General features: G+C 41.9%; 2 protein-coding genes across 3 annotated transcripts in view; one reads left to right on the top strand and one right to left on the bottom strand.

The window, feature by feature from the left end:
• Positions 1–125: 125 nt before the first annotated feature.
• Positions 126–15,150, bottom strand: ift81 (intraflagellar transport 81 homolog). The gene is made up of 18 exons (XM_034596385.1): positions 15,007–15,150; positions 14,741–14,844; positions 14,424–14,604; positions 14,243–14,332; positions 13,658–13,723; positions 13,258–13,368; positions 12,664–12,748; positions 12,057–12,220; positions 11,868–11,963; positions 11,268–11,414; positions 7,060–7,209; positions 5,741–5,869; positions 3,982–4,071; positions 3,017–3,103; positions 2,801–2,872; positions 2,503–2,588; positions 2,230–2,275; positions 126–972 (listed from the first exon to the last, which is right to left on the bottom strand). The coding sequence occupies exons 1-18, from the start codon at positions 15,148–15,150 to the stop codon at positions 790–792; spliced, it is 2,031 nt and encodes a 676-aa protein (XP_034452276.1). The 3' UTR covers positions 126–789.
• A 1,613-nt stretch (positions 15,151–16,763) lies between these two features.
• The window catches only part of si:dkey-91m11.5 (PH_BCR_vertebrate and RhoGAP_Bcr domain-containing protein), a 33,319-nt gene continuing 22,650 nt past the window's right edge, over positions 16,764–27,432 (top strand). The window contains exon 1 of one of the 2 annotated variants that reach the window (XM_034595937.1): positions 16,764–18,455. In XM_034595937.1, the coding sequence (XP_034451828.1) occupies positions 17,087–18,455 (1,369 nt within the window). In that variant the 5' untranslated portion in view covers positions 16,764–17,086. The remainder of the gene's footprint in view (positions 18,456–27,432) is intronic. The other variant, XR_004614983.1, reaches the window with a different exon arrangement.

Raw genomic sequence — 27,432 nt, 5'->3', positions numbered from 1 at the left:
GAATGGACTGTCTTTGTCATGTACCTATTTAAAACCCTTTTATCACACAATGTGCTCTGCTTTGTAGCCAAAGACAACATCAAATAAAAGTGTGCTATTCTATTGTAATGAGACATGAGTCAAACTGAATGTAAAATATATTTATTAGATCTACATAGAAAACCACAATATCTAACTAGAGATGTCTATATGGATGTCAAGGATTTATTATACAATGTAATGTATGTAATTACATAAAATAGAAACAAATGACTATTTCTTCTGCACCGTCCCAGTGAATTCCAAAGCTGCCAAGACATTATGTCCAAGGTCATGGTCGTTGTTGCCAAAAATAGCTGACTAGGGCCATATCCCAAGTGCACCACTTAGTATGGTGTTATCTCTGAACACTTTGATTGAAAGTGTATTCTTAAAGATGTGTCTCCAGTGGGTCAGAGAAAGTGAAAATGCTTGTCCGGCAACACCTCCTCATACATGGGGGTTTCTTTAAGTTGTGGATTCTCAAAGCACCTTAAACCGTGTCATCGCAAGGAGTTACTGGTTACACGAGATAAACTATCAAGTGAAAGTGGCAGCATGTAATAGACAAGATGGAGGGAAAATGAACCCTATGAACACAGTGAACCAGTTATCTGAATGTACTATAGTGTCCACTAACAGTTTACATGTAACAACCCTATATTGTAAAAATGATTAGACATGATATAGGATGGTTTAGAAGAATAACTTGAACTCGTTGTAATGATTGTACCGTAGGTGACCTGTAGTTGACCCTGCCCTGACATGTCCTTACAACACCAGCCTATCCTCTCCTCCCTCCTGGATGACTTGACCAATAGAAGCCTGGCTCTGAGCTCGTATGAAGCACTGCCTCTTGCACTCCATCAGCTGCTCCAAGTCCCGCCACATCTTCATCTGCTCCATGTTGGCACTGTGGCTCTCCCTCACCATCTTCTGCTTCTCACGTAACTTCTGGAGACCAAAAAAGAAGGAAGTGATAAGTTAGCCTGACTGATTGTGTTAAAAGGCCAAACTGCAGGGGGAATCCAACATGGTGGTAAGCAAATAAGATGTGTTGGAAAATACTCTATACCCTAAATACCCTAAATTCTGTATATGAGTATTTAAGACTCCAAAGTCACAATAAACAGAAAAATACAGTCAAACACATAAGAGGGGCAAAGTGAAAGAGCCAATACACAGGATGGCAACAACAAATACCCATACAAAAAGGGGAGAGATGCATGAGGACTAGAATATGTTCTGACTTTTTTGGAGATGAAAAATGTTTTTAGGATGAAATTCTTTTCTTCTATGCAAGACATTAAGCAGGATATCCATAAGTTTGCAGACAGGCCAACTAAAGCTGGACATTAATTAAGTAACACAGAAGACAGTGCAAACCCTTGGGAACCAGATAGAAACTCTCAGCTACAGACGTCGTGAGATTTTTGGAAGAGTGGCTCCCTGATGTGATCGGAGCATCACTACCAAACCACAGACACAACACTGTTGACAAAACTTAACGGACTCAAAGGTATAAATAAGAGTACAAAAGAAGGAAAATATTAGATGTTTCTTTACTTTACTTTGATACAAGACTTGGATTTGTGTGATCCTCAGAGGAGAGAGTACACAAACAAATCTGAATTCTCTTTCTCATCAACATAATCATACTCCCATCAATACTGATTGATATACTTTTCCAGTGACTGGGAGGCTTTTAAATTCTATTTAAGAGTTAATTAATAAATTCATTGAGAACTGCAAGTGCTCCATGAAAGAATTGGCAGATGAGAGAAATAAATCAATACAGTTTTAACAAACTCAGGGACTTTATCTTCATCAGATCAAAGGGATCAGATCAACGATGGAGCTTTGGCCAGTTTCTCTCAGTCATTACATTATTGAAAGTCATCTTGATGAACAGATATTATAAATATGCATAAAGCCTTTGAAGAAAATTAATACACCCTGTTATGGACATTGAGGGTGTATGGCTTTGAAGCTGGTATTCTCCCGTCATCATTAAGAAAGGCACTAATTACACTTGAACCAAACAAGCCCAAAAAGAAGTGTGGATTATATAAACTAGTGTCCTTAATTACCCTGGAAGTGTTTTATTTATTTACATTTACAAAGCCTCAGGCCATGTACTTACTTACTACAGAATAAAAGAATATTTTGAAGTATTGACACATGGCATCTGCTACGGCACATTTTTCTCACCTTTCCCAGTAACTCCTGTTCTGAAATGTTCTTCATATACGCCTCCCTACAAAAAAAAGCAGAGGAAGACAATTTAAGCGTAAACCATCACAATCTCACATATTGCTCTCACCAAGGGCTTTTTCAACTAAATGTGGTATATTAGCAAATCCTGAATATCATAACTCCCTCTGTTTTTATGCAAGAATTAAGTGTAAGCAGCTAAACTGCCTGTGTTGTAAAACGGGCGTCTCATCTTGCGAGCAGCTAGCGGACCTGGCTCGACGTGCTCACCTGATGGTCTTCTTCCTCTCTTGCGGGTCTGATGACACATAGGCCTTCATCTCTTCAGCCGCCCGCTGTAATTGCGTCTCAGTGATCTGTGGAGGTGAGAGATTGAGAGATCGGGTTTATTGTGAGTAGAGAGTCACTATTCATAGTTTGGAGTGTAAATTCTAATTTGACCATATTTGGCTTGTAAGACAGTGATAATGATGGAGGATTATACGCCCTCTGTCGCTAATAGCTCAAATATTATTTTCTATAACTACTATCAACTACCAACTAGCAACTTTCTATTTAAAATACGTGCCTCTGACATGGAATTGATATAATGATACTGGTTTTCTTCTTGTGCAGTCTCCTCTCTCAATGCTTTCACCTCCTGTAAAAAAACATGAAGAGAATAAAGACATATAGTCGCTTTGGCAAAATCAAAAAACATCATACAGAAATATGCTGGATAAACTTGTTTTTATGTATTTAAATTGTTGAGTATATTCAATCTAATGTAGGATAGTAATGGTACCTGCTCCAGTTTAGATCTGTTGCTCTCCAGACCAACAGCACAACTTTCATATTGCACCTTCTTTTCCTCATATTCCTGGTTTAACTCCTGTTAAGATCAGAATCCACAGAGTCATACACTGTCGAACTGACAGACAAAGGTTTTCATGTACTGTACACTTAATGAGAGCTGAGACAAACACATAGAATCGCATCTTAAATCACCTTTTTCACACTCGCAGCACTGTTTCACATAGACCTAAAATTACAGCTGACATTCTGAGCAGTTTAACTTACAACAGGCTCCCACAAAAGTCTATTTATGTCTTCCTGTTGCAGCGCTTCATTAGTAGTTAGAGTCGTTCTGGGAACACATGTAGGAAAATGTAATCCTCTGCTTTAGCTCAGCGGTGTGGGGGGCTTTCCCATCATGCATTTTATTTATGGCCTATGTAAATTATTCTTAATGGATCTTCTCCAACACAACACATAAACACAATGCCTGATCATTCTTGCTGCCTTGAAGCCACACAAGTGAAGATCCCACCGTTTGTTTTTAAATTTAGAATTTAGATTTATAGTGTATCATGTTTTTCTGAAATGACATTGTCTGTGCTTTGGCTTTGCAGGGAGAATGTGTTAGTTGTTTGTGACATGTAAGAACTGCACTTTGCACTGGCCTCCATAATATGTACTGTATGCAAAATAGCATTTTGGAGTTTGCGTTAATTCCATTAAATTCAGATTAATGAATGACCCACAGACTGTCAACCTCATTTGAATGACTCTTAGGTTATAAATCAGCATCATGGTTTGAATGTCCTTATGAGAACACGCAGGGCCCGCTTGACGGCTCATGGCAACGTTTTTATTCAAATAGGTGGCCAATTTTCCTCACAAACACAAATTGATATGGTGTGAGGAATCATGTAAGTTATTTCATGTAGCATCAGTAGTTTGCAGCGGGCGGATGTGGGCAAAGCTCACCTGACACCGCTGTCTCAGTGACCTCAGTTCTTTTATAATCGGAGCGAGAGCGGACTTCTTCTCCACTATCATGGAGTTTAATTTCTTCACCTGTAAAAAACAACAAAAATGAATGAAGAAAATAGTATTTATTTAGTTTTCACTTTGTGTGTGTGTGTGTGTGTGTGTGTGTGTGTGTGTGTGTGTGTGTGTGTGTGTGTGTGTGTGTGTGAGCCTCTGCTGACAGTTTTTGTCTCCTTGATAGCGTCACAACTGTTTAAGTTATATTCATGAAACATTACAGGTGTGAAGATGAGATTAAGAGGAAGGCTGAGTTCGAAGATGGTGAGGTCCATCCCATGACTACTGAGCAGTCATGGAATAATGAAGTAATGATACTGAGTAGTCTGGATTTAGTAATGATACTGAGTACTCAAGTAATAATGTAGTAATGATACTGAGTACTCAAGTAATAAAGTAGTGATTAATGAGTACATGTAATAATGTAGTTACAACCAAAGAATACTCATTGGTTAGAACATCAAAATGTTGCCAAGCATTGTGGCTGCTGTGATCCCATCATAAAATGGTCAAGTTTACTTTGTATACATTTAAACTCTGAAGCTAATGTGACTGTGTCTAATGATTTACATAAATAATGAAGTTGAGCAGCAGAATCAACTGACAAATCTGACAAATATTTCTCAGTAAAAGGATTAAAGTATTTACAGCCAAGGTGAGTGTGTCACTTTAGTTCTTTACTACAAACCACAACAAAGATTATATGACAGTAGTGTCAGTTTGTTAAGAATTTGTTAAATCATTACAGATTTCATCTGTATGGCTTTGCAGTGCCAATCAAATTTCCAGAGTTAATGTCTGCTCTCAGGTTGGAGCCAGTGATGTTTGACTCCATCACTGGGAGTCCTGCTGTACCTCCTGCCAAACACGTTTTAACAAACTCACAGCAGTTTGGAGTACGGCCTAATCACTTGCATCTGTTTCACTCTGAGTCTTGACACAAAAAGGATGACAGGGTGATAAATAAAACTGAAGCAATGGAATACTGTCAATCGTTTACTATGTCAGTGTAAAGAACAGATGAGATATCCAAAAATGACGTATTGAACTGAAATTAAATGGCCTGCACACCAGCCTATGTGTTTTCAATCTGGCTAATTCGACCTCTAAAATTGATGTGGATGGATGTTGGGAAATGGGAACTACATAAGATCATCATCTACTACCTACAGTCCTTTTCCACAACAGACATCCTCAAGGTAGGAAAAGCACAGGCACTACTAATAACATTAACAATTGCTCTCTTCAAGGTAGGTGTCCTATTAAGTCAAAACAGTGACTATGTTTACATGGTTACCAATATTCTGACTATTGACCTTATTCTGAAGAAGATATTACAATATGATGTTTGCAAAAGTTGATGACACAATATTCCATAAGACTCACGTCAACATTACATCCTACTACTTGTTTAGACTCGAATACAGGGCATGTGTCGTCGAGCAGTTGGTAACTGCCTCATGTTGATGTCACAAAATGCTGTGAAAACTCCAAGGATGTTATAATATAATTAAGATGTATACATGTCTACATAATGAAACTAAGGTGGGAATACTCCACATGTCTTAATTAGATTATTGTTTACATGCCACTTACAGTATCTGTAGTTCAGTTTATTCTAAAACGTTCAAATTTATTTGTATTTATCTACAAAGGCAGATTTGTGGGGACTTTACTCAAGGCCCCATAGTACACTCACCATTTCAGACATGTCGTCCAGTGTGCGGCCCTTCTTTTCGTCTAGCTCGCTCTTGATAGCAGACACCCTCTCCAGTTCCTCCTGAGTATTACTGTAGCCAGAGATTCCTTTCTCAGCTTCCACCATTTGCTTAAAAAAATACAACAGTGATGCACAGTTACTCACAGGAACAAATACAGAAATATAATTAAACAGTCACATACTATTTAAACAATGAATTGTTGTTGGGAGAGATCACTCCAAAAATCGACATCAACATGAAGAATCTATCAGTGTGCTACATTGACTGTATATAAAGATGGACGACACATGTCCACTTCCTGCCACTATCCTTATATGAAGCTAAAATACCCTGGCTATTAACGCAGCTATTAGCGCATTTGGAGCCAGAGTGTGGGCAGTAGCGATTCACCCCCCTGGAAAAAATGTATACTTGAACAAACATCAGTGTGATAATAACTACTTAAAATGAGAGCAACCATCCCCTCCACTAACAAGAAAGAGGGTGGGATCTTTGACCTATACTGCAGCTAGCCACCAGTTGGCGATCGAAACGCTTTGGTTTTGGTCAGGAACCAGTGACATTAAAAATCTTTGAAAACAGATTCAAACCCAAAGCTTTTAATGTTTTACAATGTAGGGAACACTGCAGCAGCACTGAGGGGTAGATTCATCACCAGCTGGAGATGTGAGCAGCAGGAAAACTTTCATTGCTATAACAAATCGTAGTGGGATGTGCAGACAGAGCAGGAGCAGCAGATGGAGCCTTCAGAAATAGCAGCTCTGCCTGCGTCACACTGCCTATCAACAAGTCAGGTCCTGGGACTGCACAGAGGTGTGAAGCCATTTCCAGGAAGCTTCTGCCACTTCATTGTTAACACAAAGTGCGTGAATGGGGAGATCAAGCGAAAGCAGCACATTTGGAATGGCAGTCTAAGTGCAGGGAGGGGATACGGTATGAATGCTACAGGACAGAGAGGGCATTAAAACAAGTTAGGAGGATGTCTGTGCTCCGGGTACAATATGGAAGACTGAAAATGATGATTACTTACACAAATGTTCCTTTGCAATTTACTGAACTCTCAACAACATATGATGGCAGGCCAATTGCCAGCTAATGAAAAATGCAAGAATTAAACTTATGACAAGTCTTATAGTTATATTTTAATATTTGTAATTTCAAAGGACATCTGCTCTTGATTTGTACTGTAGGGTGCTAAACGATTTCAAGTACAGCCCACTCCTTCCTTTGTTTTACTGTAAACACTGTCTTTGTTTAGTCTGGTCTTCTGTTACATGAAAGTTAAAACAACAGTTACCAGTTTTTGTTGAACCGTCTCATGTCTCTGCTTGAGAATCTCCTCTGTCCGTTGCAGGACTCCATATTCTGCTTTCATCTCAGCAATTTCCTGCCGTTTCTTCTTGAACACGGTTCCCTTGCTCCGCAGTTTCACCACCAATCGTTTCAGCTTTGAGGAACAGAGAAAGTGAAATTCATCGTTACCCTAAAATTCAAAGAAAGCTGGGTTTAGTGTTCAGAGAAAGGGATGCTAAATAATGCTTTCAAATGATATTTGATGGTTTCTTTGCTCAAACGTCTTTACAGCTCCATTTACTGATCTTGAGGGCAGTGGGAAGACGTTGTAAGTACAACACTAAGTTCACAAAGTGGTTAGAAAACAGTTGCTTATTTACACATTTGGAAGTTATGGAGCAAACAACACAAGCCTTCATTTGGATTCAGGTTTCTTGACAGCGGAAAAATTGTGTGTCCAATATTCCTTTTGGCCCTGCTTTAGTCGCCACCAGCTCTGGGGGAAATATCTGTCTCTTTAGCTGCTAAATGCTTCTTAATGTTCACCACAGAGTCGCTAATTTTTTCTGACATTTGATGCTTGACAGGGTACAATGACCTTTTAGGACTTAATCCTCTTAAAACATCTGAAATATTTTTACATTGCTAGTGATTCAGTAAAAGCGATTTGTAGGGGGATAAGGGGGGACACTATCCCCTGTCAATTCTACAATACACTCTCAGCCATTTCCCCCATCCCCTATGAGACAGATAGAGAATTTGTGAGAGCAGGTGAGCCTTCTATAGTTAGTGCTGCTAACAAAATCGTGGGATCCACAGTTTATTTTAAAAGTTTGAAAGACCATCTCCCTGTTAAAAAATTACCAAATCACCTATTGAGTAAAACCAATGTTCTTGTGACTGCTACAAGCAAGATATTGGAGTTGGAAATTCAATGAAAGAGGCATAGGAAGTTTATATTTGTTGACTTAGTGTCCAGCACAGCTGAAATACTATGAAAGGCCACATGAGAGGACAATGGGTTGAGCCAGGGGAGGGAAGGGATTAGAATACAACAGTGACTCCAGTTCAGGGGCCTCTGGGCCACACTATGATCTGACACGGTCACCTGATCCTTTCAGGTTCACGGCCAGCTCATGGACCAGCTATGTACAGCGAGCAGCTTCATCTGGCAGAATAAGTGCTTTAAGTGGATGTTCAGTCACTCCCCGCCCCGACTGTCTGCTGGGACACAATGAAACTACTCCACAATGAAGAGCAGCTATAAATGAACATGGACACGAGAGAACAGCCCCAGAAATCACAGAATGTGCTTCATATCCTTTGGGGATCCAGGAAGCTTGATGTATGTGAGTGTGTGTGCGTGAGTGAGTGTGAGTGGGTGGGTGGGAAGGTGGGTGTGTGTGAGTGTACATCTATTCTTTGTGTATTTTGGGACATCAAGGGCAGACATGGCTGAGAGAGGAATTAGCACAGCAGAATAATACTGCATAGTGTTACCGACTTTGTGTCCACAAAACAACTGCGGTTAAACTGGACATTGCACACCTGTCTCAGAGATGCAGTACACTGGCACCGACACACACTTGCAAACAAGGGAATAAAAACATGAATGGTGCAGCAGATCCTTCTGATGACTGCATGTGGAACACACAGCAGGAATGTATCCCTTTGAAGAATAAATCAAATATAGCTAGTTAGAATAGAGAAATCCACCTATTTTTAACAAATAAAAGCCCACATCTCACTCAGATTCATGTCTTGACTGAAGTCAGGATAAATTTAACCAGTGTGATGAGGCTGGCTAACAAAGTGGTTTTATGTTACTGGCCAACCGGTGACGAGCAGATGTAGTCATCCCTCTCAGAGAGAGCCTGCAGTTGGTAGGTGGCATGTGATGACACGTAACCTGCAGAATGGAAAATACCTCTGATAAAGTGATCATCTCCACTGTGGCTGATGGCCCCAAACTACCAAGGAGTCTGATAAGCTGTGTTTGACAAACATTCTCCATTTACTTGTTCATGTAGTCTCAAGGGCCCTCTTTGTCTCTACAAACAACCCCCTCCCATCAGGCTTAAGGGCAAGTTAGTCAGTGTCTAATTACTTGTAATACAGTGGTATAATTAACATTGAACATAGACAGTGGCTTATATATATATATATATATATATATATATAACATTTTCTCCTCCACAAAAGAGGCAATTTCCTCGATGTCTGATTGTTGTGATAATAATAATAATTTAATAATAAAATCTGAGACATTTTTCCCCCTCTAAGTGGCCCTAATACTCTGTCCTAGGCTTATACCAGAGGTATTGCCAGCTAGATTTCCCCCCCCCAAATGACATGACAACATTTTAAACATCACCTCATATTTCTTCCTGTAACAAAGAAGATTTGGCTACTTCTCCCTACTCTCTTAGATGATTTATATCTCTTTCCTTCCTGAAAAGAATAAACACATTTAAAATAACTTCCCTGCTGATATTTCACTCACTCTATCATTTGCCAGAATTAGTGAACTTTCATTTAGTTTCTGCTGTAAGACTGCCACCATCTTTCAACGGTAGTACATAAAATGCAGAAAGAGGCCTGAAGAGTATGTCCATCTACTACAAACAAGCTTGTTTGAAGGACAAGTTCAGAATTTAGAGAAATTACATTTACTTTCTTACCAAGAGTCCAATGACTAGACCAATACCACTCTCAAGACTAAATAGGAGAAATCCAGCAGCCTGTTAGCTTAGCTTAGCATAAAGACTGGACAGATGGAAACAGTTATCCTGGCTCTGTTTTAATCAAAACAAACAAAACAAAATCGGACACAATATTCTTCTGGGTCCATGTTGACCCTCCCCATGCCCCAACTACCACCCTCATTTCCTGTCGCCTCCAAGTCCACAATGTGACTATGATATAAACAGAAATTAGTACGGTTTTAAAACTACATTTTCTTTCTATGAATGAGTGGTGCAATATACAGAATATATTTTCAATAAATAGAATTACACAGTGAACCAGGGACTTTTGGGGCCTCTCAGATCTGGGGTCCTGGGCATTTTCCCACTTTTCCCAGTGGGTTGTCCAGGCTGGTATCAATCTTTTGTAACTCTAAATCAGATTCCCCAAAACATATTATTTAAAGTAATTTTACTATTATCTCAGATTAATGTGGCACCAGTTTACTGATGCTAAGTTATACTTTTACTATCCTAAATGTTTGTGATATTGGTATCTTATATATGCAGGTCAGAGGTCAGGGTGAAACACCACTCCTGGTACAGCCTATGGGTACAACCCAGACACGTGTGCCCTCCACAGGGATTGACAGCAGACCCACAGAACACAGGGTGGAGGAGGGAGAGCTGTTGTAATTTCACACATGTTCTGTCTCCAGCTCTCACCTCACGGATATCTATGTGCGTGTCAAACACCAGGCTATAAAAACTCTCATCCACACGGTGCATACGGTCACAGCACAGCCTGCATCTATCAGCATCCCTCTGCTAATGCAGAACTGTTTATAGCTGATGCTTTGACCGTGAGCTTAATGTTTGCATTGTAAAAAGAAGAGGCGCTTGCCCAAGGCCTTCTGACTTATGTGCAACTTTATTGTTATGGGTTTTTTCAGTAGCTCAGTCAGGTTTGTCAACGTGACAGTTCACTTTGCCATGTGTCTGAAAGCGGGAGTACATCCTCATCATGGGATATAAATAAAGACAAAGGTTTTAGACCCCAAGTCTGTTTTATGTGTCCAGCTGACTTGAATTAGGAAACTGCTTATACATAAGATTAGGGAAAAGGCTGAGTTTCAGCCACTTTGTCCAGTGCAGTTCCTTGTTCTGGATATTCTCTGTTGTGTTCTATTTCTGGCTCTGCATGGGAATGTGAGGGAGAGCAGGGAAAAGGGATAAGTAACATTAGACAGTGAGCCCGTCTGTGTTTGGATAAGAACAGAAATAGCCTCTTGTGTTTTCTACAGTTTGCAGATCTACTCGTGTGCACTTAGATAAAGCTGGAGTCTGCTTAGGTGATGTTGCTGTTACCACACACAACAAAGAAGATAAACATGCAGAAAATGTTTATTTTCTTGGCTACTGTCAGTTAAGTTCTCCTCGGAAATTAAGTATGTAAATAAATACAATAACATCAGAATGACTCTAAAGAAATTCAGATTTAGCTGATATTCAGTTTCCAACAGTGTACCTCATCACCCCGGACGACCTCCTCCCCCTCTGAGACTTGTGCCTGGCTGCCCCTCTGCCTCAGCTCCCTCTCTGCTGCAGCCAACTCCTCCCTCGCTTCCTGAAGCTCCTCTGCCTTCGACTCCTTCCTACGAATGATGATGGATGCCTGCAAAAGTCGCGGTACATTAGACAGACAAACACGACAGGAAAGTTTCTGCTGAGTGACTTTACACATAAATGCAACTGAGGAAAGGAAATGTTATGAGGGCAGAAATGGGCAAAGAAACAGCTTGTAAATAAAGAGCACCTGGATTGCTTCATGTCCCCTGAATATCTCCATTACATAAGGATTCATATCCTCTTATTCCTGGTAGTTCATCATCAAGAATTCTAACAAACTATCTTTTCCTCATTAATATATAACTTTATAAATATAAAACTATCCCTGTGTCATGTTAGCAAACAAATAATCCACTACATCACATGCACTGTTTTTCTTGAACATAAACAAAGCGGTGAACCTTTGGTGAGAAACCCTGAGTGTAAAAATGTCCCTTCACACAAGACTAAATTTGACCAAAAAATAAAAGATATTAAAGACATTCAATACAATCAGCACCTGTTGCCTGAAAAGGGTCAGTTTGTCGTCCATGGGGTCATTTCTCATCATCCTCTTCTCAATCAGCTGGTTTATCTGGGAATCGACATCTTTAATCTGTGTAAATTAAAGATCACTCAGAGAAGAACACATCAGGAATTTGTCAACATATGAAAGCAGACACACGTGACACCACATTCTGCTCCTGACCTTGTCCTCCAGCTCCTGGAGGTCAGCCTGGCCCATGGCAGGCTCTGATGCCACCTTCTGAAGGTACTGCACCGTGTGCCTCATACGCTCCAGCTCTTTGGGGAGCTTCTCAGAGACCATGTAGGAGTTGATCTTGATCTCCTCTTCAAGCCTCTTCATTAAACCTGAAAGAGACTGAGCTTTTAATTAAGAATTCTGAGCCAGTGTAAAATGTACTGATACTGAAATGGTCTTTGAATAATTTAATTGTTAAACGGCAAGTGGTTGTAGTGAAGGACGCTGTATTCAAAGCTCTTATTTTGGAACACACATACAGTGATGGTGATAAGTGACAGCTCCACCTCAGTCTGCATTGCACAGGTCCTTTTAGAAACTGCAAATGTGTAAATCTCTTGTGCGGCTAAAGCGGCCAATACCAGAGGAGAGCAAAAGGAGACGATTCCAACATCACATAAGTTGTATGATGGCACTTCAAAGATCATTGTTATTAGAGGGTCTCAACAGATGAAAGCCTATTAGCCGAGAGAGCCTCTAACGCTCTGCTGTGTCCTTGAACCTCCCATCCAGCTGTGTCCTGCAGAGGCAACAGAAGGACCCGGGTACTCACTCTCTGGATTGGCATCTGCTGCTGCCTGTTGCAAATCCTTCAACTGCTGCTGTGATCTCTGCAGCCTCTGCTCTGTCTGGAACAACTGCACGCAAACATAAATAATTACTAGCACAGGTAATATATGGAAAAAAGAACAACATTAGGGCTGCAGCTAACAACTGTTTTCATTACTGGTCGTTTTCTGGATTAAAACACTGATCTTTTCATCTAATCTTTCATTTCATCAAATGTCACAAAATAGTGAACAAACGTCATTGGTTTTAACCACATGTCCAAGGTGTCTCATATGGATTTCATTTTCAATCTTAGAAAACTAAGATAAACAGTAAATGTGTGAAGTTGGAATTATTTTCTGATGACAGGCTAATCGAGACATCAAATGTTTCAGCCCTATTCAACATGTCTCAGTAAAAGTACTGTATTTAATTTGCCCATTCTAACAATGTAGTTCTTCTCAAGACCATGTTCATTATTCTTCTCAGTCTTCCTAAGCACAGCAGGCATCAAACTGTTTGGCTGGTCTACGAAATCTGTGTAAAACCAAGGGGAACAAATGTGATGACAAACCACCATTAAATCACCAGCACTCACTTGGTTCTTCTGTTCTAGCTTCTGGTGCGTCAGTGACTCCTCTCTCTCATTCTCCACTCGCAGCTGTCTGGCTTGGTCCAGCATCCGCTGGTGGTTGGACACTGACTCCACCTAGTGGATCAACACATTAATGTGATAATGTTAAATTGCAGGTTATCATATGGTGAGCAGAAATAACCAGAGTCAGGTTTCACCTTTTGACAGGGGCCTGTAAGTAAAGACCCATTAACTCAACACCTCATTACATTACATAGCCGTGTTAAGACGACCCTTCAACTTGTCATGTCTATTAGAGGAGCTGGTAATATATGTCTGAGGTCATGTTTTCATTCCTCAGTGAATCCTAAAGCCTTCCAAGTATTACAAGAGTGAGGGGGCCTCCCAGAACAACCTGCCTTACCCTCTTCTTCAGCCTCTCCACACGTTTGATTAGTTGGTCCTTCTCTTCCTCCATTGCACCAATGTCCTGTATTTGAAGAAAAGATGGAACATATCAGAGGACTGTATCAACTGAGACAAGGAGGGAGAATTTAACTACCAAATATTGTAATAATGATCTAATATTTTGATTATTTTCTCAAATAAACATCAGAAAAAAGTGTATCACAATTTCCTGAAATCCATTTTGACTTATTCGGATGACTTGTTTTGTTTCCTCATATAAGTATTCACAACCCCATTTTTTTCTAGTTTAACATCCTAGAGCACAAAGAAAATCTGAAACAGTGAATTTTCAATAGTGTTGCAAAAAATGTATGTATTTGTTTTTCATAGGGTTTTACCTGAGTCAGTCCATACAACAATGATAACAATGATAACTTACATAGAGGGTATCGGATCGGTACTCAGTATCGGCTGATATGCAAAGCCCAGGTATCGTGAATGGATCAATGGTATTGGAACATCTCTCGTTTTATCTTGAGACAGCTTTAGATTCAACATCTTCAAACAAAGATTGTAAAACGTTATTGACTGGTTTGTTTACCTTTCTGATTTCTGCTGTGGAGAAGCCTGAGGTCCTCAGCTGTTCACACTCCTTGTGATACGTCTTAAATCCCTCAACCAGCTCTTCATACTGTGAACACGCAACATTAAAGTACATCCTCTTATTCCTTTTAGAAAAGTGGCGATGACATGGCGACTGTATCTGTAATATGCAGACAAACCTGGTGATTTGTGTCATTGATGACATCGTCCTGCAAAAACTCTGCAGGCACCTCCAGTTTGACGAGATAGCGAGCCAGGTAAGCCCTCTTCTTCAGCTCGGGGACCCTCTGTAGCAGCCAGTGGAGGATGGGGTGGACCACAGGTTTGCTGCCAGTCACCAGACCCTGTCTGAAGGCGCTCCTGCAGGAGGAGGGATGAGGCAGAGAGTGTCATGGAAATATATGGCTACAAACGAAGAAGAAGTGCTTCACCTTTACTGTACATAGGCAACTGGAGTGCGATGCTGCAGCATGTGAAATAGGCTGCAGGTACTTACACGTCTGAGAAGTTGCCAGGAGGTCTGTACTTCATCATTCCCAGCAGAGCACACATTCTCTTCACAGTCTGTTCAGGCAATTCTTCACGTAAATCCATGGATTGCTAAACAACAACAAACACAGCAGTAAATGATGTCACCTGTCACCAGTTAATTCATGCATATCACACATTAAACAGTTACACCGACACTACTGCTGCAACTGACGAGTGTAGCTTCAGTTGTTGAAGCCAAAAGTTGGCTTCAACAAAGTGTAAGTTGTTCACCTTCGGGTCTATTTCAGCCAGGACATCGTTTAGAATCTGCTGCAGCTGCATCGGTTCCAGGCAGTCGAACGTGATGAGGTTGAAGCTTTTCTTGAATGGCTCTTTGTTGAGCTGCTCAACGATGAACTTCAACTGCTCGCTCATCTTGGTGATGCTGTGGTGGCTCTTCGTCCTCTTCTCAGCTTTAGTAACCAGCTAACGGCGAGTTAGCTTTCTGTCGTCGACGGACTTGGCTTACAAACCCGCAGAGAAACCTTCTGAAGGCCGATTCATTCCGCTTAGTGGTGACGTTAGCAAAGCAGCTGTTTAAAATGGTTCAGATACATTCCCAGAAGCAAGTATTACGTCGCTTTATCAGTCGTTAGCCGCTAGCTAGCTAGCAGACAGAGCACAGGGGTTGTTGTCAATAGCCCCATGGAAACCAAGAGGGCGTGTCTGATTGGTTGCTAACAGGAAGTGACTCAGGAGGGCTGAGCACTGCAGATGGTCTCAGCTCCACAGACAGAGAGTAGCTCTTTATTCTTAGATTCAAATAAGTCCAAGCCCCATATCAACAGATGGAGGAATGAATAGAAAAGACATTTGCAAAATCTCTTCAATGCATGACAGACAACAATGCTTTGAAACTTGTTAATACTGTTTGAGTAAGACCTTCTTTTTATTATAAAAAATAGTGATTTTGTCCTTAAGAATACATCAATACCAATACAAGGTTTGAAATGATGAAATGTGCCTAATAGGTTTTTAATAATTTTTTTTTACCACAAAGAATACAATTGTGCTTTAAGATCGAATAAATTCAGCAGCAAGTGTAGTAAATATAATGTGGTGAGAATTTTATGAGAATTTAATGTGACATTTTTTATTACTTACAATTATTTCCCATTAATCCAAACATTTTAAAAGTGAAAATTAGACATTTGCCAGCCAGAAATAAAAAATAATGTAACATTTTGAATCTTCTATTCACTTTTATTGCTTTGTAAAAATCTATACAGCACACTTGGCATATTAGCCTACATACTGTGACATTAATACACTTCAGATGATGCATTTAACAGAACGTAAACACTGTCAATGATTTACCTTGCAGACCCTTTAAGCTGTACTTGAACGCACCACCCTGTCATGGTCTGAAGTGTTGAACCGTCAGATGGCGACATTCTCTCAGGCTTCAGGTTGAACCTCAGTGAACTGTGGTGGGATGAGGCCGTTTTCAGAGTATAACTGAAAGCTCAAGTGTGCTGTGTCACACAGAGACATGTCAGGAGCTGAAGCTGGGCGGGGAAGGAGAAGAAAGGATTAGTGGGATCAAAAAATCACAGCTGAATTGGAGCAGATAACAAAAGCAGATGCTTTGAACGAGGGAAGCTCGTTTTTCTTCTCCCACCTGAGCTGAAACAGACTCACCACAACACCTTCCTGCACCAACATCTCCATGTGGGACATTTATGCCTTTAAAGTTCTCTCATTTTATTGGTCCATAACTTTTATAACTGTCACAGGGGTGTCCTACGTTTCCTTGTCGGAAACATGCCCTTTCTTCCTGCCGCAGTCATCTCTACCTGGAAATTGGATTCCCGACAAGAAACAACATTTTGACAAAACCCCATTGCTTATATTTCTCCCTTTGATGGTTTGTTTTCCCTTTGCCCGTGTGTTCAGAGCAGTGAAAGCTTGGACCGCGTCCATGTGGCCCCTCCTCCTTGTGCTGCAACTGTAGAGCTGACGAAGAGCCAAAACACCACAGAGCAGCAGCGAGTCAGTCTGACAGCGAACACTGAGGAAGACACGGGATTCTCCGGAGAATAGACGAGCTCAAGAAGAGACCCAGAGCGACCTTAAGGATAAAGTCAGTCCGACCTGGGATTCTGCCTCTGTAGGATTTATTCTGATGTTTGTGAGTAAAGACTGAACAGGTTTTCTTCCGTTGCTTCCAGACCCTGGGGAACACTCTTCTTCACTGAACTGCAGCAATATGGAGACTTTAAGTTTTAAACCATTGAGACCAGTTCCCGCTTTCGTAATGCATATGAGTGTGTTGTGAATTGATTGAACATTTTATGTCAGAGTTATAAAAATGGTTGAACCAGTGGGGTTTGTGGAGGCATGGAGAGCCCAGTTCCCAGAGTCTGATCCCCCCTGCATGGAGCTGAACTCACTGGGGGACATTGAACAGGAGCTGGACAGTTGCAAGACATCTATCAGGCAGCTGGAGAAGGATGTGAACAAGGAGCGCTTCCGCATGATCTACCTGCAGACTCTGCTTGCAAAAGAGAGGAAGTCTTATGATGGACAGAGATGGGGTTTTAAAAGGGTTCCACAGACAAGAGATGGAGACCAGACCGGTGAACCAGACAGCCAGAGGTCCTACGCAGGTGATGCACCAGTGGAAGAGCAGCAGCAGCAGCAACAGAGAGGTTATGTGAAGCCAGCAAGGTGTAAACAGCATCCAGAAGAAGAGGTGGATGTTGCATCACCAGCCACACAGAAGGGTGGGGACTCACCTGTCCGCCAGGACTCTGAGAACCCGGACCTCCCAGTGGGCACAGGCTCTGTGGCAGCTCTGAGATCCAACTTTGAGCGCATCAGGAGAGCCAACTCTCACACTGCAGGGGATGGCAGAGGGTTGTCTACGATGGGCGGCCAGGAGAAACCCTTCTACGTGAACATGGAGTACCATCACGAGCGAGGGCTGGTCAAAGTCAACGACAGGGATGTCTCAGACAAAATAGGCACCCTGGGCTGTCAGGCCATGCAGATTGAGCGAAAAAGGTCCCTGCACTCCCTCCCAGGGAACCTGTCAGCGGCCACAGGGGACATCAGTAAGGCTGTTCAGAGAGGAAGATCCACTGAGGAGAACTGCAGCCACAACGGGTCATTTGATGATGCTGAGATCAACCCGCACTTCCTGAAAGACAGTGTGATCCATCCCACGGGGGGGAAGTCTGAGCGACAGCCAGCTGAGTGTCAGCCTTACACTAGTGTCTATGTTGGGGGAATGATGGCTGACGGGGACACCAGAGTCATCCACATTAGGGACCACAGCATAGAGGAGGAGGCACACCTCACCTGGCCGAGGCGCTCATACTCTCCCGGCAGCTTTGATGATGTGGGAGGAGGCTACACACCCGACTGCAGCTCCAACGAGAACTTGACATCCAGCGAGGAGGACTTCTCCTCGGGCCAGTCCAGCCATGTGTCCCCCAGCCCCACCACCTATCAGATGTTCAGGGAGAAGAGCCGCTCACCGTCCCAGCACTCGCAGCAGTCCTTTGAGAGCAGCAGCCCACCCACCCCTCTCTCTCAGAAGCGTCTGAAGCAGCAGGTGATGGTTTCGGAGGCCTCCATCATCGGGGTCCGTAAAACAGGCCTGATCTGGCCCAGTGACGGGGACTCCACCACATCTAGCAGGACCTCTCATGACAACAGTGTTCAAGGAGATCTGGGTAGGTCTGCACGACACACTGCACAGCACAGATGTTCCCCAAACCATTCATTTTCATGATCAAAAACAGAAAAGGCCTCTAATTGGTAGAGACGATTAGCATATGATCACTATGATCACTGTCTGAGAGATGTCTGTGCTTGCCCTGGCTGGCGTTGATCCAGAATAAGCTACTGATGTGTAAAATGCACTTGCAATCTCTTTGATGACGTCTAAAGTTTTGACCTGCACTAAATCCATCCTAAAATATTTCCAGGCATCCTGATTATTCTCACTTTATTTTTTTTAAATACATTTTTGTGGTTTCTTGTTTTTCCACTGGTTTGCTTTAGGGGAACTGAGCTGTTATGATTTAGGTGGCCTACACAAAGAGGCTAGGTTTGATAAAAACAAGTCCCATTAGTGAGGATTTTTATCTTCTTTTCTCACAGGCATCATCCATATTGGGCATGCTATGGATGTTAACTGATTAGGGTTTGCACCACTACAAAACAGGTTGTGACTATGTTTGACCCTGTAAAAGGTAAACCTGCCGTGAAGGGGTCGAGCGGACTAGATCAATTCTACTTATGCTGATCCTAAGAGTAACCCAGTGGTTTTGCAGTTCTTTCAGCAGTGTTTTCTTTCGCCTTTATAAGCAGGCCCACCCTCTCTTTTTTCACCCCCTTCTGCTCTTTGCCCGCTGAGTGCTGCAGCACTTTCGCAGAGATGCTCTGACTGAGACAGCGGCAGCCCCCGGGCTTCCCCACTCCCTCGACCCCGTCCACACTGAGTGTTTTCGTGTCAGCACACATCAGTGTTGTTGTCCTTGGTGCGAGTAATTAACTTAAAGGGGTTTGTCTAGCGTGATAAATTTAGGGAGGCTCTTTGTTACGGGAGGCTGGTAGGAAAAAGCCCTGACAAGTCACTCAAAAAAAGAGGATCAAGGGGGCTTAAAGTGTGTCACGCGGCTTCCAATCAAAACGCCTGCCATCAGTGTTTCCTGTTGTTATGTATGGACACAATAGGAGAATCACTCATTGAGCGAGAGTATTGACATGTTAACAATATAACAATGTTAAGTGGGATAAGGAGAGTGGTCTGGGCAACCTGGTAATGCCAAGGACAGAAGGCGAGGCAGGAGCGTGTGTTCCTCTGCAAGAACGTTTGTCAAAGTGTGTGACACGCGAGGACACACATTGTTGTTTGTTTGGGCCAAATGTTCATGCAAAGAGGGATTGGGATTCAAGGCTCGTATTAGGATTGGAGCCGGAAAAAAATTGTCTGCCTTTACCCAAAAAAATGTGTTATCCACTGTGGGTCAGATTAAGCAGATGAGCAGAATAGTGTGTTGTTATATAAGGTGATCCAGTCCAAAGCGCTCTGACACAAAGCATGTGACGGACAAGCAGATCGTCCGTGATATAATCAGCGTGAAGTGTAAGCTAGCACGCTGCTCCGATGGCTGAAATGTTTAAATCCATTCGATCTGGGTCTGGATCGGTTTCTTTCACACTCAAAGCTGCTTCTTCTCTTCATTGTGCCAAAAAGAACTCATAGCAGACGCACAGAAAGTTTCTGCTTCTCCATAGAATGAATACACACACATATGAGTGACTAGAAAAAACTAGAGGGAACAACCTATTCACACTTGAATGTTTTTAAAGCTCCAGCAATGTAGTCGTACACTTCTATAGATTTGAGAGACTTGTGAAGGACTTTTTTAAAAAAAGAACGAGAAAGATCATCTGACTTTTATTGCAAAAACACTGGATCCTACAATTCCCATAAAGCAACACATATCCTATTTTAGTTATATTACTCAACAGTGAGGTTCCGGGAGATCGATTATCAGCCATAACATTGTAACAATCCAATGTAGACTGTGAAACAATGTTATGTGCTCCTGTAGGAGCCACAAGTCTGTATGACATCAACTGCGTTTTAAGAAAAATGTGTTTTATTTGCATTGTCAAGGAGATGTACTACACTACCCATAATCCCGAGGTGTAATGTCTGTGATTGGCCGGGCTGGCAGTTAATAATGGAAGCCTTTACCACAACAGTGAACATCATGTCTGCTGATTTCGGCTGTAATTGGATCGTTCAGAGTTAATACACTGGGTTACTATAAGAAAGACTATATTAAACTCTATGAACATACATACAAAACACAAACTACAATATATTGCAACCCTAGGTTAAATTCTAGATGTGTACTGGAAGTTGTTGGAAAGAGATCATTTGCAGTGGTTTATATGATGAAGTTCTTTCTCGCCTTTTTTTTCTGTTTATCAAAACTTTGTTTTGTCTGAATCAAGTGTTGAATAGTCACGACTCATCTCGTAGCTGGTCGTTCTGGTTCCAGGCTTTAAACTCTTTTTATAAAAAATTTCTGAAATGTCAATGGAGAAAATGAATTGGAAATTTACCAGAGCCGTTCTAAAAGTAGGCAGTCACTGTTATATGCTCTATACCCTCTCTGCACTGTAAATGTCCACATCGAGCTCCCTGCCTCCTCTTCTAACTCAGTCTTTCTGTTTATAAATTTCCAATTCCACGCCAATTACCCAGATGACATCACTGTGATATCATCAGGGGGGGGGAATTGTTTTTAGACTTGAGAAAGCTTCTCCAGAGCAAACACACTATACAGCTTGATTTAAAAAAAAAAAAAAAAGAAAGTTAACTCCAGTTCCACTTAACAGCCTTATCAAAAGCTTTACAGCTCTCTTTAAGGCTTGGAAGTCAACCTTGAGTTATGACAAACAACTGTTAGCTCTGTCAGAAGCGAACTCTGAAGCGTACATCCTGTGACCAGTAAACAGTCCCTTTATGTGTAAAATCTGTGGAGTTCCTTGTTTAATGAAGCCTGTGCACTGTGACACCTTCTCTTCAAAGCGGCCTGCTGTGGACCCTGAAGTGCAGCTTTTGTCCACAGCGGACCTGTTGCTGATAATGGCACAGCTGCCGCATGTGGACCATGATTTATGGATTAGCAGAAGTCTGGATTTATTTTCTGATGTTGTAATAACATTACTGTGCACGTTGCTGGATTAATCCTCTGGGGCAGGGAGCTAGTATGAGGCAAGTTTTTGCAATAAATTGCTCTTTGTTGTGGTTTGTGACTTTTAGGGAGCAGTTGGAAAGGTTTTCTTTGTTGTTGTTGTATTCAAGCACTGCAGCCAAGTAAAACTAACTTAATCTCAGTGTTGTTAAGGCGCTTTGTGCTCCAGTTGGCTATGTATTGTGTAAGACAAAGCTTCATAAACTGTACAGTCCACAGAGGTCACACTGAAATAAGTCTTTCTGCACTAAAAGATTTGCTGTGTGTATTAACAGTATATTCTGCAGCCTGTCATGGAACATGTGAACTCAGCAGCAGCAGCAGACGCAGTGTTGACGTTGTTCTTGTTGCTCTTATGTGAGTGTTTTAATGTCTGGCACGGTAGTAGTCTCTGCCTGGGAAAAATGACAGACTTACCATCAGCAAGAAACACCCATTAACTGACACAAACAAACCCATACTTGTCCTGCTGTTACTCAGCTGCATCACTGCATGAAATGGCCAGTCTAAAACTGACACCTCTCATGGGAGTTTTTTTTTTTTCTATGAATAGAAGAATAAATGTTGTCTCCCAGTTTCTGGTTATCTAGGCCGGTTGTCGAGCCTCGCTGTGAATAGAGCTGGTGATTAGCTGTGGGCCCTTTAAGGAGGCCACCTCTCTGATGGGTCTATTTTGCCATAATTAATTATCATCATGGCACTGACATGCCTGTAGCCACAGCTTTCTGTTCCATTAGTTTAATCATAATCCCTCCCAAAAAAAAAATCAGAAAAGTGTCTTTTTATGATGGGAATAGCTGAGCTTGCCGTAGCCGGGATATGGCACAGGTTCTGTATGTGGAGCGGTCCGCCAATGTCGGTAGTGACATTAATAGAAAGTGTCTGTGTGTCTGAAAGGTGATGAAGTCTGTCTGAATTCCTTGGCAACAGTCCAGAGGTGGGCACCGCTCGCTGCCTCAGCAGAAGTCACACTGGTGCTGGTCCTCGCTCCTGACTCATGAATATTTTAGGTCCCTGTAGGAAGCTCAGACAGACCTATCATTGTACCTGAGTGTCAACATCTGAGGTTTAGTGGTCAAGGAAGTTAAAGTATTTCAACCTCTCCCTCTCCTGGAGTAAATGTAGGCCTACCAGAGGAAGTGCTGTCGGCCCTTGTGGGCACCCGTGTGTGTGTGTGTATGACTGTGTGTGTGTGAGTGTAAGTGTAAGTAAGACACCTGTTCTTCTGTGCAGTGTACTGGGGAAAGTGGTCAAAAGCTGGCAGGCCATCAGTACGGCAGGCCAGCTGCTCTCACAGCAAAAGCCATGAATAGCCTTTTTGTTCTGGTCCTTCTATCAGAAAACAGATAAAAAAAACTTGTTTAGAAATTAAGCAACACTGCTTACATAAGATTTCCATATTAGCTCCTTGGTCCACATACAAAAACGCACGTTTCCATAGATAAAGCTTCATAGAAAATAAAATCTCTGGCATGTATATGAGCTTGCCGGCCTCCCTCGGCTCAGTGATCCTCCCTCGTGCTCTGCCTCAGCCCTCTACTCCTGCAGTCTCAGCTCCCCTCCCTGGTCCCACTCAAAGGGCCCTCTGTGCTGCTGGCTGGCAGGCCAAGTGTTTATGGAATGTCTCAGCTGCTTGTGGGGTGTGTAGGGGGGAAACAGCTAATGAAATGTTAAGTGTTGTATGAGTTCACCTCTCTCACAACAGCCTGACCCATGGAGCGTGTTGTGTCACCAGCCAGCGGAGTTTGTTTTAGTCAAAATGTTCTGTCGCACAGTGAGTCTGGTCAGTAGGAGAGGAAGACAGCAAGTGAGTCTGAACACTTAAGTCCTATAGTTGAGTATATGAAACCATTTAAAGGGGCAGTCCAGTGATGTATTGTACTTCCAAAAGAATGGTCAAAACTGTAGCGGCTGAGTCTGAGATATCCTGACTTTGATCTTTTATTAACTTATAGTGAAAAACAATTGGCCAAAAAATATAATTTTATTATTCCTTTAAAAAACATTGGTTTGTGTCATTAAAATGTCTATTTGTAAATAATGTCCACAAGAGAAAGCAACTTGAGAGACATAACTACATGTATAATGTATTTCAACATAAACATGTCTTTTAAAAGATCTAAATACCTACACATTAAGGTGTAAACTATAAGTCAAGATGTGGCTTATTGGTTGGAGTTCCATACATCAGGTCATGATGGGCCCTCTGGTCGCTGGTGCTGAAACTGTAGTCCAAACAGCTTTCGCACAACGTTATCTCGAGGTTCTACAATTTTGTCGTTGACCGAACTAAATCAGAAGAATTTCCAAACAGGGTTCATCCTGGATCGCTCGAAGAGCGAATCACTCTCTTTGTGACTGAGTTGAGTTGTGAACTCACTGCGATCATAACCACATGGTTGTTGAATTATTTGCTAATTTCATCTTGACCTACATTTTATTTTCAGTCAGTGAAAGTGACGTTGTGTGACTCCTGTCCGTCATGGGGTGCTTTCAGTGCAGAGGCCTAGGCATATGTGATAATTCACAGCTATGGTAGTGCTGTTTTAAATTTTTTTTAAATCAAATATAATTTTTCAATAATTCAATAATATAATCGGATTTAGAATATGTGTTGACTGGCCTATTGCCTAGTATGAGTCACTGTCCAAAAGATTAGATCCACAGCGTGTGATTAATGTCCATAGCTGTGTCCCTATTCAGGGGTCGCCTCCTTCATAGGATGCGGTCTTCCCGGGACCTGGGCTTCATTGACTACCAAGGTTGAACTGAAATTAGAGGATCTGGTCTAAAGAGGATTTCCGTGATCAGTTTCACCAGCTCGTCTTGCCCTTATCGCTGTTGCCTAGTAACAGAGCTGCAATTGGACACAACAAGAAAGTTTGAATGACTTGTTTTTTTTAACATGTATACTGTTGAGTGTGATACTCAAGTATTTGACTTCTAGTAACGGTTCATCACTGAAGTGCAATGCATCCTGGGATAGGGCTGGGAAGGATCCATTCTTTGGACCTTTGTTTTATTGGTGATAGAGGGATGCATTTGTCTGCCACATTTTTAGGGGCCTTCGAAATGGGACAGCCTAATCACGCTGCTGTGTTCAGAGTTAGTCTTCGAATGTAGCCTCTGAAGGATGCAGCCTCTGAGTTGGGACACAGCTCATGTCTTTAGATTTTCGTTTTCACCACTAATGAATACATTATTTTACATGACAAAAAAGGCAACTCAACATCCATTCGATTTGTAATATATGTGTTTTCTATTGTAAATTCCTCATGTCCAAGTGCAGATCACCTTGGTGATCACCAGGAGTTATTTTCTCTGATCTGACAAAGTTGCTCCAAAGCCACAGGAGACATTTCACTTAATTTCAAACAATTAACAAGTTTTGTAACCAACAAAACAAAGCAAGTGATTTGAAAATACTCACCATTAGCCTTAACCAGCTTGTATAATATGAACATAATATAGTAACCCTGCATTGCTAGGCAGACTAGAGCTCGGCCTGTCACATTAAGCCACATCAGGTGAGGTCCCTTCACAAATATTTAATTCTGTTCAGACATGCAAATGAATATTTGATCGTACCTGGAGGTCACTGTGGCTTTTCATGTTGCTGCTTAAATTTCTTAAGTGTGTTCGTCATTTGCTTATAATGTTCACAATAAAACTACTGAGGCTAAAGACTGGCCAGGCTCCAGGATACTTAATAGGCTTTTCAAACAAGTATTGAGATCAGAATCATTCTCTGATTTATTAAAAACCCAATAAGACTGTTTCATATTAGACGTGTTGCTGTTTCTTTTTGCAGCCATAAAGCAAATCTGTGTATAACTAACGCGTGCATGTGCTCCATTGTGTGTTTATTTTAACAGGCTGGAACAATTATTGGGCTTTGATTTTCTCTGTGCTGAGGCACATTACAAGCAGTAGTCTGACCACCCTGAGCTATTTCAACGCACACTGATTAGTAGGTGTGCTGAGCTGGGCGGCCAGTTCTGACCTACGCTGCTCAGTGACTGGCACTAATTTGAGGCTGCCCTACAACAGAGCAGAGGCGAGTGCTGGTGGGCCTCGCTGCCTTCACCGGCCCTGTGGTTTCAAAGGCCCCTCAGACCAGCAGACCCTTCAGATGAGCCAGGATGTGATGATGATGTGTTGGCTAACAATTTCACAGTTTGCCAAAACACACAGGCGGTGTCTGTAATTGCAATAACAGATGTCCCAGTTACAGTATTAGGTTAAAGGGGCACTGCATGCATTTTAGATGTCAACATTGATTCTCCCCTCCTTGCGAGTACTACACAGCCTGTGAATTGTTTATTGTCTTCTGTGGCTCTGGAGGATCATTGTGAAGTCTGAGAAATTTACTGGAGAAACATCATGTGAGTAATCCCAGTTTGGGCTCGGAGAATACAACATGTAGCCAGTGCGGTTGCTCCAGGGATTGTTTTGTTGGTTGATCAGTTCAGCTCTGTAGTCTCTAAACACATTCACCGTCCCTAGAGGATGAACCCTGCTGACTTCTCCTGACTTATTTCCTCTGGTGCCAACATGAGGTCAATGTTTTTTTGTCAAAAAACATTGAAAGCTAATGTGGCTTTCTATGGAATATCTCCTATCTTTTCATCAGGTCAAATTAGTCCAACAATAATCACCAAATACATATTAAACTAATTACATTCACATTAGCCTCAGCTATATTTTGTCTTCATTTAGCAAATGTTTGCATGCTAACATGCTAAACTAAGACCGTGAATGTGGTAAAACATACCTCCTAAAGGTCTGCATGTTGGCATCGTCACTATGAGCATTTTAGCATACTGACATTAGCATTTAGCCGAAAGCGTTGCTAGCATGGCTGTAAACTTATCTTGTTAATAAAAAGACTATGTTACCAACATGAAGTTTAATTCAGTTAGGAGTACTGCAGTTTTTTCACCCAAGGTTAACTCTGCCTATGATTGGCTTGCACTGATATGCTTCCCTCATCATAACCAATCATCATTCTTCTTGCCTTAACATGACCCAATCAGAGTCAGGATCGGGGACTGACATAATGTGCTTTAGAGTAGCTTAATTGGAAATGCAGGCTCCAGAAGCCTGACCCACACTAAGGACTAAATGACATGACATCATTCAAGTCTGTTTCTTGAATGTCATTCAACTTTGTGCAAAACCTACATGGTCCACTGTAATGGTCAGGGAGTTCCTCCTCAGTATAGTGGTGGGATTCAGGTAAAACCTTTGTGCAGTTCATTACAGATTTGTCAACATTTTTCCAGTTACCATGAAGTGAGGAAAACTCCAGGGCCACTGTCCAGGGTCACCACATCTAGTGTCTGAAAGGCCATCACCCTTCAGCCGGCTCCACTCTGTTTGCTCTCCCTGCCTCTGCTGTTTCCCCGGTGACCGCACAGTCTGGAGGAGAATCCATTTGCTGGAGCCATAAAGTGGTGCTAAGCTTTTAACAACATCTCACATTGGCATCTTCTGGCTGCTTTTATTCCAAATGTGCAACTTTTCTCTCCAGATCTATACAGCCATTAGAGAGGTGACAGCAAGGCTCTCCTTCATTGTGCCTTATTTTAACTCTGTGGTAAATTATAGATGCTTAAATCTCAATTCCAGCCCTTTCTGTGCTGGATCGATCAACACATTTGCTGTGTGGAGTTTATTTTTGGTAGCTTGCAATCTAAATTCTGTCCATCAGCTGACTGATTTTACTGACTGGTCAATATGTTCACAGTGGGGAACATTAAGTGGGCTCTGATTCTCTCTTTCTGTCAGAGCATTACAAATAGAAGCCTCTCCCCCTCAAGCTATTTAAACACACTGATCGGTGATCAGTCAATGTGTCAGGCTGGGCAGCACTGTGCTATCTCCAAGTGGTGAAATGGGGAATTATGGATGCTACTATTCTGGTTCCAGC

Source organism: Hippoglossus hippoglossus, chromosome 9 (assembly GCF_009819705.1).
Source record: "Hippoglossus hippoglossus isolate fHipHip1 chromosome 9, fHipHip1.pri, whole genome shotgun sequence".
In the NCBI taxonomy this organism is placed as follows: domain Eukaryota; kingdom Metazoa; phylum Chordata; class Actinopteri; order Pleuronectiformes; family Pleuronectidae; genus Hippoglossus; species Hippoglossus hippoglossus.
This window is presented reverse-complemented; position numbering and strand designations above follow the sequence as displayed.

Excerpts from the sequence above, each read along its gene's own strand:
- ift81 (XM_034596385.1), bottom strand. The coding sequence starts at position 15,150 with ATGAGCGAGCAGTTGAAGTTCATCGTTGAGCAGCTCAACAAAGAGCCA. Across the intron at positions 13,724-14,242 it reads CCACAGCAGAAATCAGAAAG|GACATTGGTGCAATGGAGGA; the intron begins GTAAACAAACCA and ends CTTCAAATACAG. Across the intron at positions 13,369-13,657 it reads TGGAGAGGCTGAAGAAGAGG|GTGGAGTCAGTGTCCAACCA; the intron begins GTAAGGCAGGTT and ends TTGATCCACTAG.